The sequence below is a fragment of the Anoplophora glabripennis genome, unplaced genomic scaffold (genome assembly GCF_000390285.2).
Source record: "Anoplophora glabripennis isolate ALB-LARVAE unplaced genomic scaffold, Agla_2.0 scaffold823, whole genome shotgun sequence".
Taxonomy (NCBI): domain Eukaryota; kingdom Metazoa; phylum Arthropoda; class Insecta; order Coleoptera; family Cerambycidae; genus Anoplophora; species Anoplophora glabripennis.
In genome coordinates this window covers 84,142-103,352 of record NW_019417228.1, presented here as the reverse complement: position 1 = coordinate 103,352, position 19,211 = coordinate 84,142, and the positions used below count along the sequence as shown (strand labels likewise).

At 37.1% G+C, this 19,211-nt stretch overlaps 2 protein-coding genes across 2 annotated transcripts in view; both read left to right on the top strand.

Moving 5' to 3' along the window:
• The first annotated feature begins 823 nt into the window (after positions 1 to 823).
• On the top strand, positions 824 to 2,465 carry LOC111692210. Its single transcript, XM_023456062.1, has 2 exons — positions 824 to 2,288; positions 2,383 to 2,465. The coding sequence occupies exon 1, from the start codon at positions 1,151 to 1,153 to the stop codon at positions 2,183 to 2,185; it is 1,035 nt and encodes a 344-aa protein (XP_023311830.1). The 5' UTR covers positions 824 to 1,150; the 3' UTR covers positions 2,186 to 2,288; positions 2,383 to 2,465.
• The window catches only part of LOC111692209, a gene marked incomplete at its 3' end in the record, with an annotated part of 80,277 nt that continues 63,361 nt past the window's right edge, over positions 2,296 to 19,211 (top strand). Inside the window, exons 1-2 of the mRNA XM_023456061.1 lie at positions 2,296 to 2,308; positions 2,383 to 3,446. Coding sequence (XP_023311829.1) covers positions 2,296 to 2,308; positions 2,383 to 3,446 — 1,077 coding nt within the window. The remainder of the gene's footprint in view (positions 2,309 to 2,382; positions 3,447 to 19,211) is intronic.

Sequence of the window (19,211 nt, the reverse complement as noted above, 5' to 3'; positions counted from 1 at the left end):
AACATCAATACTGAGGAAGAGTGTTGAGAACAATATTGATATTTTCATATTCACTATTGTTGTTATATCTAATATGTATAGAAAAAAGAAGATAGTTGTTGCTAGGAAATAGTTGAAAATAAATAAAAGAAGAAGTGACATAAAAAATGATTGAACTGTTGAATAAACAAGAGAGAAGGAAGTCTGAGTGATTATTTGTAATAGAAAGGACCACGCTCAATCCTTATGGAAAATGGGTTTTGGCCAATTTTTCTGAAACTTGGCAAATCGGTAGTTCTTAACACGCTGATCAAAAGTCTCAATGGGCACAAAGCCCAAAAACTCCTCCAACCCCAAGGGCGAAAAGCTGATCATACGCCTACTGCCTTACTATACCGCAATATTATACAGCCATAAAATGATTATTAGTAATCCACCCAATGACTTAGACAGTGACTTTTATCTTCTCGCCATTGAATTACTTCTCCCATTTTGCTACCACCACTACCACCGCAGCCCCCAACACACACCTCATCTAAACGTAACAAAAGATGCTTGATGACTATTCATTGCTTACGAGTCGTAAATCATTTTAATACTATCACTACCGACAACTGATCACATACTCCAAGAATTAACCCCCTTCGGACCCCGCCTCCGTATAGAATACTACAATATTACCTAGATTTTTAATAAAATAGATAACCAATTGTAAAATAGCTTCAATCATTTCGAAAATAGGTTTTGGCGGAACTGTACTGGAAGTTCTAACCTTAAAGCAAAAATAGAAAGCCCTTTCAAGGGTATATCTATATAAGAATCTAAACCCAATCCCCTCCTGGGAGCTGTATGACCTTGTCGCTGGTGGAGGGGCTTAAGTAGCTACAGTGAACCCAAGAGCTAAACCGGCGGGAGTTTTATACTCCTGGCAGGGTCACCCAAGCCGGAAAGGTCGAGGGAGAGTAGTGAAAACTAAGAAACAGCTCAGCTACCCAAGCCAAGGTGGAAACGCATCGTGCCGAGGGCTGAATGGTGCGGGGGTAGGTAAAAATGTCGCATCGCAAACGATCTCTTTGGGGAACCTGGCGCACCCCATCGTATTTAGCCTTCCGTCAGGCATGGGGCACTACCTGGCGGTGACTTTTATTTCCTCCAGACTCGTGGGACCTTTATGGACCATAAATCAAAAAAACGGGAACCCGAAAGGGGGCCGTCAACATCCGCCGGGGAAGCAGTAATTGCTGACCAGGCGGAAAATAAAACAGCCACTGGGAAGCAAACACCAGTGACTACTATCTCTAGGGGAGTCGACAGACTGAACCTGGAAGGTAGGAAGAAATTGTCTGGTGCGCAAAAGCGCAAACTTAAAAAACTGCGGAAGGCAGAGGCGGGAAAAGGACAGGGGCCGGTGACGGAACCTGGCTCAAGTACCACTCTAACTCCGCAGGCTGCTGAACCGGGGCCAAGTGGACTCGGGAAGAAACGTGGACGGTCGGACGGTAGTGAGCCGATTTCCGACCGGCCTGTTTCCAAGAGGCCTAAGGCCACGGGACAGCGTGGCAAGACTTACGGGGAGGCGCTGTCGGGGATCCAAGCAGTGGTGGTCCCCCATGGATACCCGGAGGTCCGAATGGATGAGGACCAGATGGGACTTGTCCAGTCGGCGCTTCTGGGGGCCATTGATGGGATCGCGGGCGAGGGTACACGACCGCGCTTCCTGGAGTGTCGTCGAAGGGGGGGAACGCTAGCGATCACCGCCTTCAACGAGGAGAGCCTGCAATGGCTGAAGACGACCACGGCGAGCTTGGTGCCTTGGGAGGGGGCTAGACTCAGCGCTGTTGAGCCTAGGGACCTACCTAAGTTCACTAAGTTCATCGTGTGGATTCCGGGTCATCCTGATGAACCGGAAACCATCATGCGCCGTCTGGAAAACCAGAACGGGGAATTGAGGACGGGGGCCTGGAGGCTAATCAACCGCAAGGTTGAGGAGAAGGGCCAGACCCTAGTCCTCTCAGTAGATGAGATGAGTGTGAAGGTACTTCAGAAGGAGGGCTTCAGACCATTTCTGAACTTCACCAGGGTCCTTTTTAGGAACCTGGAGAAGGGCAGGGTAGATTTGGGACCTTCTGATGAAGATCAGGAGGGACCAAAATCTGTATTATCTGGTCAAATTCCAGGTAATACAAGCGAACATTCAGCACAGTAGAGCGGCATCTGCTGCTCTCTGTGCCAGTGTGGCGCGCGTAAATGCGGATTTAGCTTTGATCCAGGAGCCTTGGGTACATGGATCCCGGATCAGAGGATTGCAGGTAAGTAATGGTGGCTTACTGTATTGTGGCCACCAAACTAGACCTAGAGCTTGTATTTATTACAAGAGTAGTATTAATATTTTTCCTCTTCCAGGGTTCTGCACGGATGACCTGGTGGCGGCCGAAGTGACTTATGTATCGGAGGGAACGCAGAGACAACTGGTAGTTTGCTCAGCGTACCTCCCTTACGATAAGAAAGAATCTCCTCCAACCAGGGAACTGAGGGACCTGGTGGCCTGGTGCGAGAAGGAGAAGAAACAACTCATCGTGGGATGTGATGCTAACTCACACCATACGGTGTGGGGAAGCAGCGATGTCAACGATCGAGGTGAGTCTTTACTAGATTTTCTTTTTAGTTATAATCTAGAGATTTTGAATGTCGGGAACGAGCCCACCTTTGTTATAAAAAATAGAAGTGAAGTCATCGATATAACAGTGGGATCGGGACCGATATGTAATAATATTGCGAGGTGGCATGTGTCGAATGAGCCGTCAATGTCGGATCATAGACATATCCACTTTGAAATTATAACGGATTATAATCCGCAAGTAAGAACCTACAGAGACCCAAAAAGAACTGACTGGGACTCCTATAGAACGGAGTTACAGGCCAGGACTAGGGAAATCTGTACAAAACTAAGGAACACATATGATCTTGAGAGGGCCGTGGAGGAACTCCAAAACGCCGTCACAAGATCATATGAATACAGCTGTCCTATCAAAGTGAGGTCCGATAAGCACACCGTACCCTGGTGGAGCAAGGAACTCACGCAGTTGAGGGGACAGACAAGAAAACTATTTAATAGAGCAAAGCGGACAGGAGAGTGGGAGACTTATAGAGCAACCCTCACTGAGTATAATAAAGAAATTAGAAAAGCGAAGAGAGACTCATGGAGGAAGTTCTGTGAGGATATTGATAGTGTCCCACAGTGTGCTAAACTCCAGAGACTTCTCTCTAAGAACGGACATACGAAACTCGGGTCTCTCAAAGCACCGAGTGGGGAATATACCAAAACTGGAAGGGAGACATTGGAATTACTTCTAAATACTCACTTTCCAGGCTCCAGGTTATTAAATCATGGAGATGAATATGACTGGAATCACCAGCAGAGGGTAACGACCGGGTCTCGACAGAACTGGGAGGTTGCCAAGACGGTGGTGAGTCAGTCACGAATAAGATGGGCAATAAGTTCTTTTGACCCATTTAAATCACCAGGAGCCGATGGAATCCTACCTGTACTGCTACAGCAGGGGGTGGACTGTCTAGCTCCGGTCTTAATTCACGTCTTCAGAGCCAGCATTGCACTTGGTTATATACCGCTGGCATGGAGATCGACGAACGTGGCGTTTATTCCTAAACCAGGGCGTCCATCGTATGCCCAGGCAAAGGCATATCGCCCGATAAGTTTAACATCTTTCCTCCTGAAAACGTTGGAGAGAATAGTTGACAGGCATATAAGGGACGGGGTATTGAGGGCAAATCCTCTGCACAGGTACCAATACGCCTATCAGGCAGGCAGATCAGTCGACACAGCCCTTCATAGCCTAGTCTCTAGGATAGAGAGGGCAATGGACGACAAAGATCTAGCTTTGGCAGCTTTTTTAGATATTGAAGGGGCATTTGACAATACACCTTTCGAATCTATTAATTCGGCAGTTCGCAACAGGGGCCTTGAAGACACTTTGTGTCGTTGGATAGATACCATGTTGAGAAACCGGACAGTAACAGCTACCCTTTCGGGAGAGACATCCAGGTGTAAGGTAGGCCGGGGCTGCCCCCAGGGAGGCGTACTGTCTCCCTTGTTATGGGGATTAGTGGTGGACGGCGCACTGGAGGGCCTTAATCGAAAGGGATTTTATACACAAGGCTATGCGGACGACTTGGTCGTTCTCATAGTCGGGAAACATAATATTATCGTTTCAGAACTCATGAAAGAGGCTTTGAAATGGATAGATGACTGGTGTAAGGGGCAGGCACTGTCAGTAAACCCTGACAAAACGGTCGTAGTACCCTTCACCAGGAGAAGAAATTTAACTGGACTCTCTGAACCTATAATAGGGGAGAGGGGCATTACATTTTCCAGGGAAGTAAAATATCTAGGAGTGATACTGGATAATAAGCTTACCTGGAATGCGCACTTGGAAAAAGTGGTGAGTAAGGCGAAGCAGACATTGTGTGTATGCCGCCGCCTTATTGGGAAAACCTGGGGACTGAAACCAAAGATGTCACACTGGTTGTATACGTCGATAGTAAGACCCAGGATTCTTTACGGCGCTGTGGTATGGTGGCAGAAAACACAACAGACCACAGCGAAGGAAAAACTGAATAGAATTCAGAGATTGGCCTGTTTAGGTATAACGGGGGCGATGGCATCGACCCCGACAGCTGCACTAGAAGTCATGCTAAATCTGCCACCGCTGCATATAGTGGTGGAGAGAGAAGCGCGGCTAGCAGCATATCGACTCAGGAATAATAATGACTGGAGGGGTGGTTCCCACTCCAGGATCAAAGATACATCTATGTCGGAACCAATTCTTGGGATGGTATCCGACAAGATGGTTCCAAAGTTTCACTTCCACAAGCCATTTGAGACTCGAATAGAGGATCAAAGCGAGTGGGAGGAAAGGTTTAATACCCTGGAAAGGTGGAGCCTAGTATGGTTTACAGATGGCTCCAAAATGACCAGAGGGACGGGTGCAGGAATATATGGACTCAGACCCAGATGGAGTGCAAGCTACAGTCTGGGGGAGTTCCCTACTGTATTCCAAGCAGAAATCTTCGCAATAATGGCGTGTCTGGCAGAGAATGTACGTAGAGGTTATAGACGTAAACTCATATATATATTCTCTGATAGTCAAGCTGCAATTAAAGCTTTAGCCGCACACAAGGTAAGTTCAAAACTGGTGTGGGACTGTTTACAAATGCTAACTGAACTGGCCACCAACAATACAGTCAGACTGTGTTGGGTGCCAGGGCACAAAGGCATTTGTGGAAATGAGAAAGCGGATGAACTTGCGAGGAAGGGATCCGAAACAGTGTTCATTGGCCCGGAGCCCTTCTGTGGCACATCTCCCAGTGTGGTCAGGCGGGCTATGGGCAAATGGACAGAGACAGAACATAGGAAATACTGGACTTCAAGGCCAGGACATAGCCATTCCAAGGAGCTTATGGAGTATCCTTCGAATGGAAGAGCGATTGAGTTACTGAGCTTGAATAGAATCCGGCTCAGGAGAGTGACAGGACTCATAACGGGACACTGTCACTTTAAGAAACATCTACATAGACTAAAGCTTGTAGACAGTCCGGTCTGCCGAGGATGTGAATCGGCGGATGAAACTTCTCTGCATATCCTGGGCGAGTGCCCGGGATTTGCACGTAGCAGAATGGCGCTCCTTGGGAGACCCTATTTGGAACCCAAGGAGCTGAGAGAAGTGTCAGCAAGGAAGCTTTTGGACTTTGTAAAAAGGACAAATCTACTTGCTGAATAGGACTAGTAGTGGGACGCACAATAGGCCTAATTAGGCCGCAGTGCTATGGGACTTTTAAAGGACCAACCACTAGATGATGAAGATGAAGGAAGATGAAACCCAATGCAGTGAGTTCTACACTAAAGACTTTTTAGGTTGGGATTACTGTCAAGGCTCATAACTCACAGAGGATCTTTAGGTCAGGACCATATCTCTATGGTTTGATGATACATACATCTCGTGCACAGGGGTCGCAGGTTAACTACTTTCTATAAGGTTAGGCTTATAGATCAAACCCATAAAGAGTCATTTGGTTGGGACTAACTATCTATTATTTGGAGTTATACGTTGCACCCTCATAGTTTTAGTTTAAGATTATTTTTTCTCACTTTAGGTTAGGCCAAAGTTGATAGCATCTTTTATTACGTTTAGATGAGGTGTGTGTGTATTGGGGGTGGTGGTGGTGGTGGTGGCAAAGTGGGAGAAGTAACTCAATAGCGAGAAGATAAAAGTCACAGTCTAAGTCATTGGGTGGCTAACTACTAATTATTTTATGGCTGTATAATATTGCTGTAAGGCAACCGGCCTATGATCAGCTTTTCGCCTTTGGGGGTTGAATTCGAAAGGGGTTTTTGGGCTTTGTGCCCATTGAGACTTGCCAAGTTTCAGAAAAATTGGCCTAAACCCATTTTCCATAAGGATTGAGCGTGGTCCTTTAACATTAATTGGGCATTTTTTTCAACAAAACCTTTTAATCAGGGTGTGTCATATAATAGTGGTTAATATCAACTTTCTTATTTGCAACACCCTGTATATTATGCAATTTTTAGATTCTTCAGAAAATTCTAAACAAGGTACAATATCCTATATCTATCTTCTGTTTCGGAAATATTAACTATAAATAGTTTTGTTTACATTTGTCTAAATTTGTTACATTTAATAACATGTTGTTTGCTTGTCACAGTCGTTTGAGTTTCGTTAATTATTAAACTACATATCAGAAAACTGGTTCATTTAACAGAAATGCACAAAATAACAATTCTACAGATAATTGGTTATGAAGATAACACACGGACACATATGGAAGGGACAATAATTAGTAAAATAGAAAAGCAGTTTCATGAGCTTGGACATGTAAGGCAGATAAACAAAGCAGCTGCCAATGCTATAAGTGATGATACCATATTGGATATTATGCTTGAGTTCTAGTCGAAAATCACCCCCAATGTCGATTCATCGAACACATTAATCGATTATTCAAATATTAAAAGAAAATGTATCCCTATAAAATGAAACTCAGAAGCTCATGGAAGACGATTTTGATAGGAGAACGTATTTTTGTGAACAAATGATGGCAATGTTAGATAACAATGTGATCTAATTAGAACATGTTTTGTTTTCTGATGAGTGCACCTGATGGTTTCAGCAAGACGGTGCACCGCCCCTTTACCAAATCAATGTCCGGCAGTACCGCAACCGAATATTTCCAAATCAGTTGATAGGGAGGCGAGGATCGATGGAATGGCCAGCACGATCCCCCGATCTAACACCATTAGACTTCTTCTTATATGGATATGTCAAAATTATTGTATACAAAACTAAACCCCTCGACTTTGCGGACTTGAGAAGACGAATAACGCTTGCGATTAGATTGGTCACGTCTGAGATTTTGAGTAACGTTAGAAGCAATTTGCGGCAAGCATTCTAAACATCTCCTACATTGACATTAATGTTTTTTTTATTTTTTTACATTATCAATAAATAAACAGTATTACTTATTAGTTTTTGAGTGTGTTGTAGCGAATTTCTGTAATCAAATCTTTTTCTTTTAATGTTAATTTTTGCAATAGATCTGAAAACACTTAGTATTTCCGAAACAGTTGAAGACATTGTACATACATGAAATATGTCTAGAATTTTCTGAAGAATTCAAAAATTGAATAATATACAGGGTATTGTGTTTAAAATAAGAAAGTTGGTATTGAACACTGCTACAACAATGTACAAAAAGTTTTAGTTGAAAGAAATGCACAAATAAAGATACTAATCAACCGACGTGTCCGAGCATTTTTTTTGAACACGCTCCCATTTATTTATTACTGAATTTAATCCATTTGACTGATACACACTGTATAGCAGATTCTATACGAAATAAAATTTCAATAGTAAATTAATTGTTATCATCTTCAGCAGAGCCTACGGAACTTGCTAATAATACAACGTGCGCAGTAAACTTAAACAATTACAGCAGCCGCCTCACTGAACACCCAAAACTAAAAGCTTTCAATATACATGTAGTGCAAAATAAATTGTAATCGTCCTGTTTATGATAGTTAGATACTGTTTTGTATTGAAATGTTATATTACTTAAATTGTATATAGTTTAATTAATAAATTCATAAATAAGTTCCAAAAAAATTACAAATTATTTTGACATTTGTTTTATGTTTTAGAACGAAAAAGACTTTTGTGTTCTAGAACATAAAAGTATTTTGCAGCTACGTGACAAAAAAGACACTGTGTCAACTGAAAATTTAACGAAAAAATCGACTTTTGATGACAGTTTTGGAAAAAAATATATTTTTTATACACTGGTAACTATGTAAAAATCTCACTTTGACACTATAGTAAATATATTTTTTAATGAAAGCACTTTAGTGGCGTCTCCCTATTACTTACTGCCTCTCGAGTGCATCCTGGTGTTATTCTTAAAACACACAACGCTACGAGAGCACAGCTTTAGCCGCCTTGACACTATCATTAAGGGCCCCATATTCTTTAAATTGTGTTTTCCGCAAAGACAAATAATTTCAAACATTTAATAACTGAATAATCTAAAGCTTATCAAATAATAGGAATGTTGTCATGCCACCTGAGTATTTTCAAAGACGCCGCAGTAAAACGAATAAACAGGTGCAAAAAACGATCAATCCATCAAGGTTTTAGGTACTGAAATCTACGAAAATACTAACTTTTTTATATATAATTCCACATGTAAATATTCTTATAACATTTACTTGCTTAGTCCTACATATAAAATTGTTTGCTTTTATTTATAAGTACGTGAAAATATTCTTAAACTGTGGGGTTAGAATAACAGCAAACGCATGTTTTACAAACGCTTTTTTTTAGTTATTATTTTCTTTGAGTAAATTTAAATGGTAAAAATGAATAAACAAAACATCAAGGATTTTATTTTTGTGCTTACTTTTGTTCTACACGTTTTACTTTTAAAGATTTCAGTACCTAAAAACGCCAGAAATTTCACTATTTCTCGGCCAGGAATATGACCACCTTAAGGCCGTACCTACCGGTATAAAGGGAGAGCTAAAGTAAGCAAGGCACTCGCCGCCGCCGCTGCTGTTTGTAATCGCGCGCAATTACATTTGCATGTGTTCGCTCTAAAAGCGGAGCAATTTAAAATGCTGGTGGCTGCTGATTACAATTAGGGATAACGGTTTCCGTTTCGCTGACAAGAGGAGATGACATCGTAACCTGCCATAAATAGGATAAACGTTCTGGATCATTGTTTTGAGTCATTCCATAGTCGTTAGTGGGACTTTTTTTGTTGCAGCGCCCAAACGTTAGGTTAGACGGAATCGCTGGATGGACATAATAAGAATTTAATGGTTCGTGGGATAGTCGAGGGGCAGTTTTTTGCCTTGTTTTGGGGCGGTTTGCGAGGGTGATGAATTAAGTTCTGTGGCAGCATTCAGTTAATATTGTTTCTTTGCTAATATCCATTCAAATTTGTTCCATTGGGTAGATAATTGTGCATAAGGTATTAAATTAATTGATTACATAAATCAGCAGGAGTGGCTTATTATTTTTTAAAAGTATTGCAATAGGAAATAAGTTACTGTTTGAACTGTTTTCGAATATTAAAGAAAATGTCCCAATTGATGATTTCACATAAAATTTTCAAATCTCTAGACTAGACCTAAACTGGGAAGGCAAGCATATCATTAGAACTTTTTAGAAAGTTTTAAAATACAACTAAACAGCTTCAAAATACTTTCAAATACAGGCTGTTACAAATTCGCTTCTCGTCTACAGGGATCTCGGAAACGGTAAGAGGTACAAAGTAGCTTAAATGGGGGCAAAGTTGCGTAATCAGGGGACCAACATTATGCCTCTAAAAAATCAAGACTAACATGATTAGTTTTTAAAAAAACAAAATTTTGGAAAATCGTTTTTGTTTTATTTCAGCCTTGTTTGAGGCGATATTGAAAAAAGAACACTTTCTTATGGCCCTCTATCGAATGGCATAATCAATTTTTATATGTAATGTTTTCATTTTTTTAAATACGACCCTAGAAATTTTATTACATTTTCTGCAAGCCTTCATGACTTCCGATACTGTACTGCCTCAGCTCGAACCAGATTCGGACGTTTTGTCTCGAAAAATTCATCTTCAGTGTATTCGTACCAAATTTATTAAAATTTTTTATTTAGATTTTTTGTTTATTGAATTATCGTACACTGTAAGTGTTTTTAGGCCCTGTGAAATCCATATAGTTATTTAAACTATTACCACCACGCGTTACAATAAAACATTTATTATTATTAACTATTATCATCACTTGGATACATAACTGAATAAGTTAAAGTCAAAATTAAAACATTATTGCAATTTTAATTTTATTATGACAAATTAATTCTTAAAAATGCATATGAACAACCAAAACGCCAACTGAATATTATTCTTTAAAAAGTTTCAGTAAATGTTCAAAAACATTTTCGTTTTGGCAAAGGTTGAAAATGAAGATCAGCGTAATATTATCGGAATTCATTATATCTGTAACCGCAAGAGAAAGAGCACGTCGGATGTATTTGTATGAATATCCTGAAAAAATAGATCAGAATTTGTTTGAATTTTGAGCACTCGAGAAGCCTAGAAATAACTATGGACGCGCGAATAAAACTCTAATATTTTTTTATTTTAATGCGTGGTGGTAATAGTTTAAATAACTTACAGTGTCCGATAATTCAATAAACAGATAAATTTGGAACGAATACACTGAAGATGATTTTTTCGAGACAAAACTTCTGAATCTGGTTCGGGCTGAGGCAGTACAGTATCGGGGGTTATGAAGGCTTGCAAAAAATGTAATAAAATTTCTAGGGTCGTATTTAAAAAAATGAAGTTGATAACCGTCCTGGAGAGACGAAAAGTTACATATAAAAATTGATTATGCCATTTGATAGAGGGCAAAAACGGGCCATGAGAAATTGTTCTTCTTTTTTCAATATCACCTCAAACAAGGCTGAAATGAAACAAAAACGGATTTCCAAAATTTCGTTTTTTTTCAACTATTTCGAAAACTAATCATGTTAGCCTTGATTTTTTAGAGGCATAATATTGGTCCCCTTATTATGCAACTCTGCCCCCATTTAAGCTAGTATGTATCTCTTACCGTTTTCGAGATCCCTGTAGTGAGGAGCGAATTTGTAACAGCCTGTATATTGAAATATTTATATAACCTCTAAATGCATTAAAATACTTCGAAATATGCAGGCTGTTTGGTAAGTAGATAGTAAGTTTTAAAGGGGTGATAACTGAGGTCATTTGGAATATATTACACATCATATACCTATGTACGTACAAAGTGTTTCCGTTTTCCAGATATCAATAATTTTCTCAATTTTTGATAATAATTTGAAAATTTTATTATAACTCTACAGATCTGCGTGACTAATTATTTCAAAGGGATATTCTTGGAATGCGGTAAGTCATCATAGTGAATTTTTTAATAGTTCAGGCTATTTAAAACCACGTAGATATTATAAGAAAATGTATAATCTTTTAAAAACTATAATAATTGTATATTATACATATTTTCTTGAATTATTCCTACACAAGTTCCATTCAGTCAGAAAACTTCTATATGCTATGCCGTTTTAAAAAATGTACGATATATAAGAATAAACATTTAAGTTACTGGCTGGATTTTCAAATGCAGAATATGCAGATATAATGTTGATGTACGGAAGAGCGAGTGGAAATGCAAATGCTGCTCGTATATTATATCACGACCATCTTCCCCAAAGAAGACTTCCAAATATCCAGGTATTTATTAATACTTATAGGCGAATAAGCGAACATGGAAATGTCCGAGTTAGACCAGAAGAGGGAATTAGAAATGCTGTATATGCTCCTGATGTTGATGAAGAAATTTTGGAAGCCTTCAGACGTGATCCCACAACGAGCATTAGTAAAATAGAGCGACAACTCCACGCTTCCAAGTGGAAGGTCTGGTCTGTGCTAAGATTACATAGAAAACATCTTCGAGGAGGGTGACCCAATACGGTGTATGAATTTCTGTAGACTTTTGCTAAACGCCGATATGGAAGGCAGACTTTTTCTTAAAAGCATTTTTGTAAACGGATGAGTAAAAATTTTCATGGGAAGTGATGACAAATTTTCATAATTTGCATTACTGAGCTGAAGACGATCATGTGAAATGACAAAAAACATTTCAGTATAAATTTAGCGTTAACGTTTGGGCAGGTCTTATAGGAACAAAACTTATAAGCCTGACAATTTAAATGGTGATAGTTATTTAGAATTTCTTTAAAATCACTTACATGACATTTTAGATTAAGTTCCTCTTAATATTCGAAACGGTTTGATTTTTCAAAATAATAATAACTAACAGTTATTGATTTTGTAAATGACACGTTTCCTAATCGTTGGATTGGTAGGAATGTACCCATCTTGTGGGCCGCTAGGTCGCCGGACTTAACATCGGTAGATTATTTTGTTGGAATAAAGTGAAATATTTAGTCTACCAAGTAGAGAATCAAAACCGCGATAACTTAATTGAAAAAAGCAATGAAGCATTTCAACAAGTAAGACAAGAAATTTCATTAAATACCTATTACTACCACCCAAATTAGAAAACGGACCAGAGCTTGCATAAGAAACGGTGGTTCCCATTTTGAACATTAACATTAAACTTTTCAGTATTTTCGTATTTGCTCCGTGTTAATTTTTTACGTATGTTTAAGAATATCCATTTGAAATTTTCAAATTCTTATCAAAACGGTAACGTTTTGTATATGATGTGTAATATATTCCAAATGACATCAGCTTTAACCCCTTTAAAACTTTCTATCTACCTGCCAAACATCCTGTATTGAAAAATATCTAGAATTACTTCGAAATATTCCAGAATTTTCTAAGTATGTATGAAATACCTGAATATATTTAGAAATCCGTCAAAAACTTCTAAGTACCTTAAAATGCATACAATTAAAACTTCGAATTAATTCAAAATAACGTAATACTACCTCCAAAACCATGAAATCTTTTGAAATATCCAAAATACTGTGAAACGTCTCTAAATACATAAAAACACTTAAAGTACGATAGTTTTTGGGCTCCTGCTTCTATTATTGTCGCTATCAGAAACCTTCGGGTCCCTAAAATAATAAGGGTAGGTTAAGGATTCCTAGTTCAGACCAAAGAAAGCAATTTAAGTCCGTAATTGACGGCTTAATAACCTAAAAAATACCGTAGTACTTTAAATAGGCAGTGAAAGCCACTCTTACATCAAAACACCTTCAAATGCTTCAAAATACCTATAAAATTTCTCAAAACAGTCTTTAAACGCATATTAATAATTTCAGATTGCACCTCCAAAAACAGTTCAAAATACATTAAAATTTTTCGAATTTTTTTTTTTTTTGTTTTTTAGAAAAAGGATCTGCATAGAGTTTGTAGCAATGGACCTCATCATAAGTTAATCCGGCTCTGGCATGGTTAAATGTCAAAGGTCAATGACCCAAGCTCAAAGAGATCAATCAATCAGTTTTTTGAGGTATTTTGAAATGCTTAGTATCAATACCATCTTAATTTTATTCCAATTACTCCGAAAACGAGAGAACGTACAACTTCTCTCCTAGAAACTGCAAGTCTTTATTATTATCGCTAAATATCTCATTGTTTTAGATAATGTGTGGACCAACACTGTTACGCATTTTCCTTAAATAATAATCTTTTGTGATAGTGTTGCCTTTATATTTTTGACGAGGTTTTCTTCAGTTTTTTTAGCTTTGTTATATATTTTTAAAGAGTTTAAGTACGCATCCGTTCGAGATTAAATTTCTATTTAGTTGCATAATTCCTCGTTTGGGTGCATCTCGAAATTTCTAATAAAACGCAGACGTTTGAGCGAGAGACGTGATGCATTATGTATGCTGTCCGCGATTCATAAAATATAAAAGTTATGAAAGCGGAAAGGACTCCGTTGCTTGAGTAAAATTCAAATTACGGAAAGGAAATTGTTTTTATAGGTTTAACTGAATATATTATGGACCTACCAATATTTACACAAAGGATATGCTGGACTCGAATCATGTTTTGAATCACGTACGGCACGAACTTTTCTTATGCCTTGGACTTTGTTCGAAAAAAGCAGTAAAAGCAAACGGCTTCTTGCGGTTTTTTAAAGCACCAATAGCGTCGCAGAAGGGCAACCCGACAATCAAAATAGTCGGGTTACTCTACTAACAATAATCATTGTTTTAAAAGCTTACACGGCACATACTATTATTTGAAATGCTATTGTTTTGTAGATTGTTAGGTAGGCCTATGGATCTGATCGCCGCAAATTACAGATTTACCTTGCATTTCCTTGCCCTTAACTAGGAATATTTTACTTATCCTTGTTGCTTTCGGGCTAGGCTTTGTATGGGTGGACCCGCTATCGGATCTCCTAGGCCCGCACAAATATTCATTTCAGTATTTGCGGACAGAGTAGACAATGGTGACTATCTGGCATGTTCAGAATTGAACTCACAAAGTTGAAACAAAAATCTACATCTATAGTAAAATTTTTTGTAAAAGGGTTTAGATTTAAAAATTTTAAAAATAATAAAGTTAACTTAGGTTAAGGTATTTCGAAATCTTGAACAGCTACATCTAGACTGTGGTTAATAACATAAAGATCTAAAACTTTTCTCAATTAACAGTTTTTCGTTCTCTATAGTTTCTAAGATCCTAATACACATATTATCAAAATAGCCCACAAAGTATAATATACAATACTATGTTTTGTATTCATATTTATCTGTGTATGTCGGGTTTCTATTGTGAAATATTTTGCTACATTTAACGTACTGCACACATATATTTAAAATTAAAAAAACAGAGCTTAAATTAACAAAAGAGAAGAAATTTAAAACTTAAAATGCGGAATGTGTGATGCAGTGATAAGGTGGCAGCTAGTTTTACATTCACTGTCCATTACCATGAGCGTGGAGAGTTTGGGCAGATAAAAGGTGCAGTTGCTCCCATAAAAATAACATACTAGGCTCTAAAACGAACTCGTTAGCCGTTAAAAGCAGATTATCCATGATATATTTTCTCAATGTACTCCTTGCTGGGAACCTACTAAATCTACTGAACTGATACTGTGTCCCTAGATGTATGCGTTATCAAAACACCATAAACCTTTTTAGATAAGAAGGGATGTATCGTTTCACCCTTCCTAATCGTTAAATTGTAAAGTATTGTATTTATAAAATGTGAATTAAATATTTTTTATAAAGGGCCAAAGTGTATCTTTCCGTAAAAAAAATGATTTACGTTTTATTTGACTCTTATCTAGAGTAAAAGAAAGAAGTAATTTTATGCCGCATCACAATGACTTAAAACAGTTGTAAACCTTATCGAAGTGAAATCAGAAAGCTTTATAATGGATCAAAATGACTCAAGATCAAGATACTCAAAGTGGTCTCAGAATACGTAAACATTCTTAAAATCTCTGTGAAATACACCAAAATAGAACAAAACACCTCAAAAATACATCAGATATAGCAAAATTAACTCACATTAAGGAAAAAAAAAACAGAATATGAATACTAATCATACAAAGTTGCTGATTTATTAGATTTGTGTTAGTTTATTTTTGTAATTTTACGATATATTGGCATACTACATGTAGTTCAAATTGGAATTCAGACATTTTTGGATGTGTCGTGTGAAACTCTCAGTAGAACCTTGGGCTGATTTCCCTTTAAATAAGCAAGAACAACTTCAAGGTATCGAAAGTCAACGAATACTCTTCATTTCGGGTAGTGAACTCACACTGGACAGAGACTTCAACTCTGGTTACTGAACTGCGAGATACCAGCGTCGACGTTTGATCACACATTTCTGCTCAGTGTCTTCTATTTCAAAATAATGATCGGATGCCCTCTAATATCCGCAATTGCATTTAGTTGGGTTCTCGGCACATAGAGGCCTCTACAGATGACTTAGCAGGTCAGATAAATTGAATAAAATACGAAATAACAGGACTGGAATGCGACAGTACCTTTTATAAAACAGCAAAAATAATAATTTTATAACAAATTAAATAATCAGTTCCACTTCCGTACATAGGGTGTCTCATAATTAGTGCCCAACCACTTGATTCTATTGCCAAAAATAAGAATATTTTTTCATATACACATGGGTCGAGAAATGGTTTCTAAGGGCCCCTAAATTGGGACTCAAAAATAAATATTTCCGAAACGGGTCGAAGGAAAATTATGAATTTTGACAGTATTCATTGAAAGTGGAAATAGATAAAAAATTTTAGTCAAGGGTATCTCAATTGGGGGGGGGTCGTCGGTTAAAATTTCCCCCATTTATTTGCTTGTAGAAATTTTCAAATTCAGATGTCAATGTATGACAGACCTTCATTTCCTCTACAAAAAAGGCACTCTCTGTATCTTTCGATCAAATGCTCCATTTCCGAGAAAAACGGATCTAAGCATTTCATTGCGTTACCTTAATAAAAATCAAAAAAATTCTTTTATAGCTAAAATGGGTACATATACCATTATGAATTTTAATGTCATCATATCATTATACATTGCAATAAACAACATGAAAAGTGCTTAAAAAAGCACACTTTGGAGAGTGTTATAGTGACATATTTAAACCGATTTTTCTCGAAAAGGAATTACTTCCTCGATATAAAACATTTCCATTTTTTCAAAAAAAACTCAAATCTAACAAACTTTACTGTTTAAATTTGGAAATAGCAACATGTAAAAAATTTGGGGCAAATTTTACCCGAGCTCTCACCTTGGGACGCCTATAACAAACATTTAATGAGCGTTCTTGGTGTCAAAATTCATAAATTTCCTTCAACCCGTTTCGGAAATATTTAAAAAATTCAAATAGCACAATAAATTATGCAAAAAAATTAAATTTTTTAAAAGCACTCGAAAATAATAATATATGAAAAACTTATTATTATTATTGTGACACTCATACTCAGTCAACTCGCAGCAGACTTATGTATACAGGGTGATTCAGAACTTATCCAAAAAAAAATTCTGGATGTACAGGGGACCCTTACAAATACAATTTTGTAAAGAAAAAATCAAAAAGGTCAGTTCGAAATTGATTTAAAAATACACTTCTGCACGGCACTGGAAACTGGTCCACTGTAAAACCTGACCTCGCACAATGCAACCGTTATGGCGGCGTGATATAAACGGATAAAAACTTTCGCAAGGAAAGAAATATGTAAATAGAATTTTATCGCACCTATTTTATATCGGCAAATTTAAATGCTTTTGCCTTTATTAATTATTAATAAAATTAATTTGTGTTTTTAAATAATAAAATCATTTGACATACCCGATGCTGCAACAGCAATTGTTCAAAATTTTATCCACTCACGTGTAAACACATTTGGGTCCGTCTTACTCACTTTCTACGAACTTCACCATAAATTAAAACGATATCCATCAACTCCGAGTACACGCAAACCATTTTTAACACTAACCACCAACTACTAAAAACGTATTATAAAAACCACAGATAACAGGTAAATACGCAACAACGATTGCAAAATCCGAATTCAGTATTCGGAGTCGATGAGGCCACGTGGCGAATGATGCTAGAGACTACAATTGTCCAGCTGTGTAGTGGTTTAATGTGCTATAACTTCAATAATTTTTTTCTCAGAAACTATAAGGATTTTACATTTTTTTTTTTTACAATATTGACTCCATTTCTCATGCCGCATCTATTCCCAAATTTTTTTGGATAAGTTGTGAATCACCCTGTATAGTACCTAGGCATAGGACAGCTCAGTTTGAAAAAAATATTACGTATAGTACATCTAAGGTTTTCAATGATATCCTTATATTTACCAAGTCATTCTCCTAATATTGATACATTTCGAAGATGGATCAAGACTTGGATTATGTCTAAACGTATACTGCAGTGAATGTATTTTGATATAATGTGATTTATAGGTTTGATGTTTTGTTAAGTATAATTATCTGTGTTGTCTTATATTTATTAATAACTGCTGATCACGTGGAAGAGCGGCATTTAGTCGAACATTGCATTTTTTGGTATTTTGATGTCTTTTCTTGTTATTTGCGATATTCAATTATATTTGGTACAATTATCTTATCAAAAATAAAGGCAATATTATTATTAATTATTATTGTTATTTTTATTAAAATTATTTTTATGTTCAAGGCTTTGTTCTCATTGACATAAATAAAATATGGTATTTTAAAATATCATGCCGCAAAGTTATACATAAGCTATCTACTTTTATAAAATTATTTTCCATTGCAATTTCACTCTCTGCCACTTCGTTAGTTTTATACAATTAGTTTAAAAAGGTGAGAAACAGGCAAATAATAAACGCGCACATACAACTGGTATATATAATACGAATTATAATTCGACTATTTATCGACTTTAATAAAATATTTTCTTATTAATATTTCAGGGGAATACAAAAAAAAATCATATCCACATGAAGTTACATTTCTGTTACATTCTGTATTTTAGAATAAAATAAGTTATGTTTATTAAACATTTTTATTTATTTTGATCCATACTATCATTTGTAAGAGCATTTATACTGTGGACACTCTGTACATTTTTATTTGGTTTTCAAATGCGATTCCTGATGTTTATTTCTCTTACAAACGTTAAAAGAACCAAATGCATTTATGACACTTACAAATTAACATCGCTCAGATCTAAGTTCCTCGTGTTTCGCCCTGAAAGGCACAAAACTAGAACTTAAAAGCGCTGCTTTCAGCTTCACTGGGGAAAAAGAAAACAGCAACGCCCGAGTTACATTTAAAATACATTACAATTTATTGAAATCCAATTATAACTTTCTTTGATTCAGTTTCGTTTAGAAGATCTGCATTAAAACTTTTTCGGCAGCGGCAGATTAGTTTGTCATGTTGCGCAGAAATTTATTCCTGCCTCGTCAGGCAAGTTAAATTTCAATTACACGGAAAACTTTAAACTCTAAATTATAGTTTAAGTTCCCTATTGGTGGAACGTAAACTCGATGGACGTTTTTGGGCGACAGAATATAATTATGTTAATTAATTTCGAAAGTCGGGAGAAATTTACTTTATGAAGTAACGACAACTGGATACAAACTCGTTAATGCAGTGTGTAGTAATTGA

Coding starts and splice junctions, on each gene's coding strand:
- LOC111692210 (XM_023456062.1), top strand. CDS start 1,151: ATGGACCATAAATCAAAAAAACGGGAACCCGAAAGGGGGCCGTCAACA.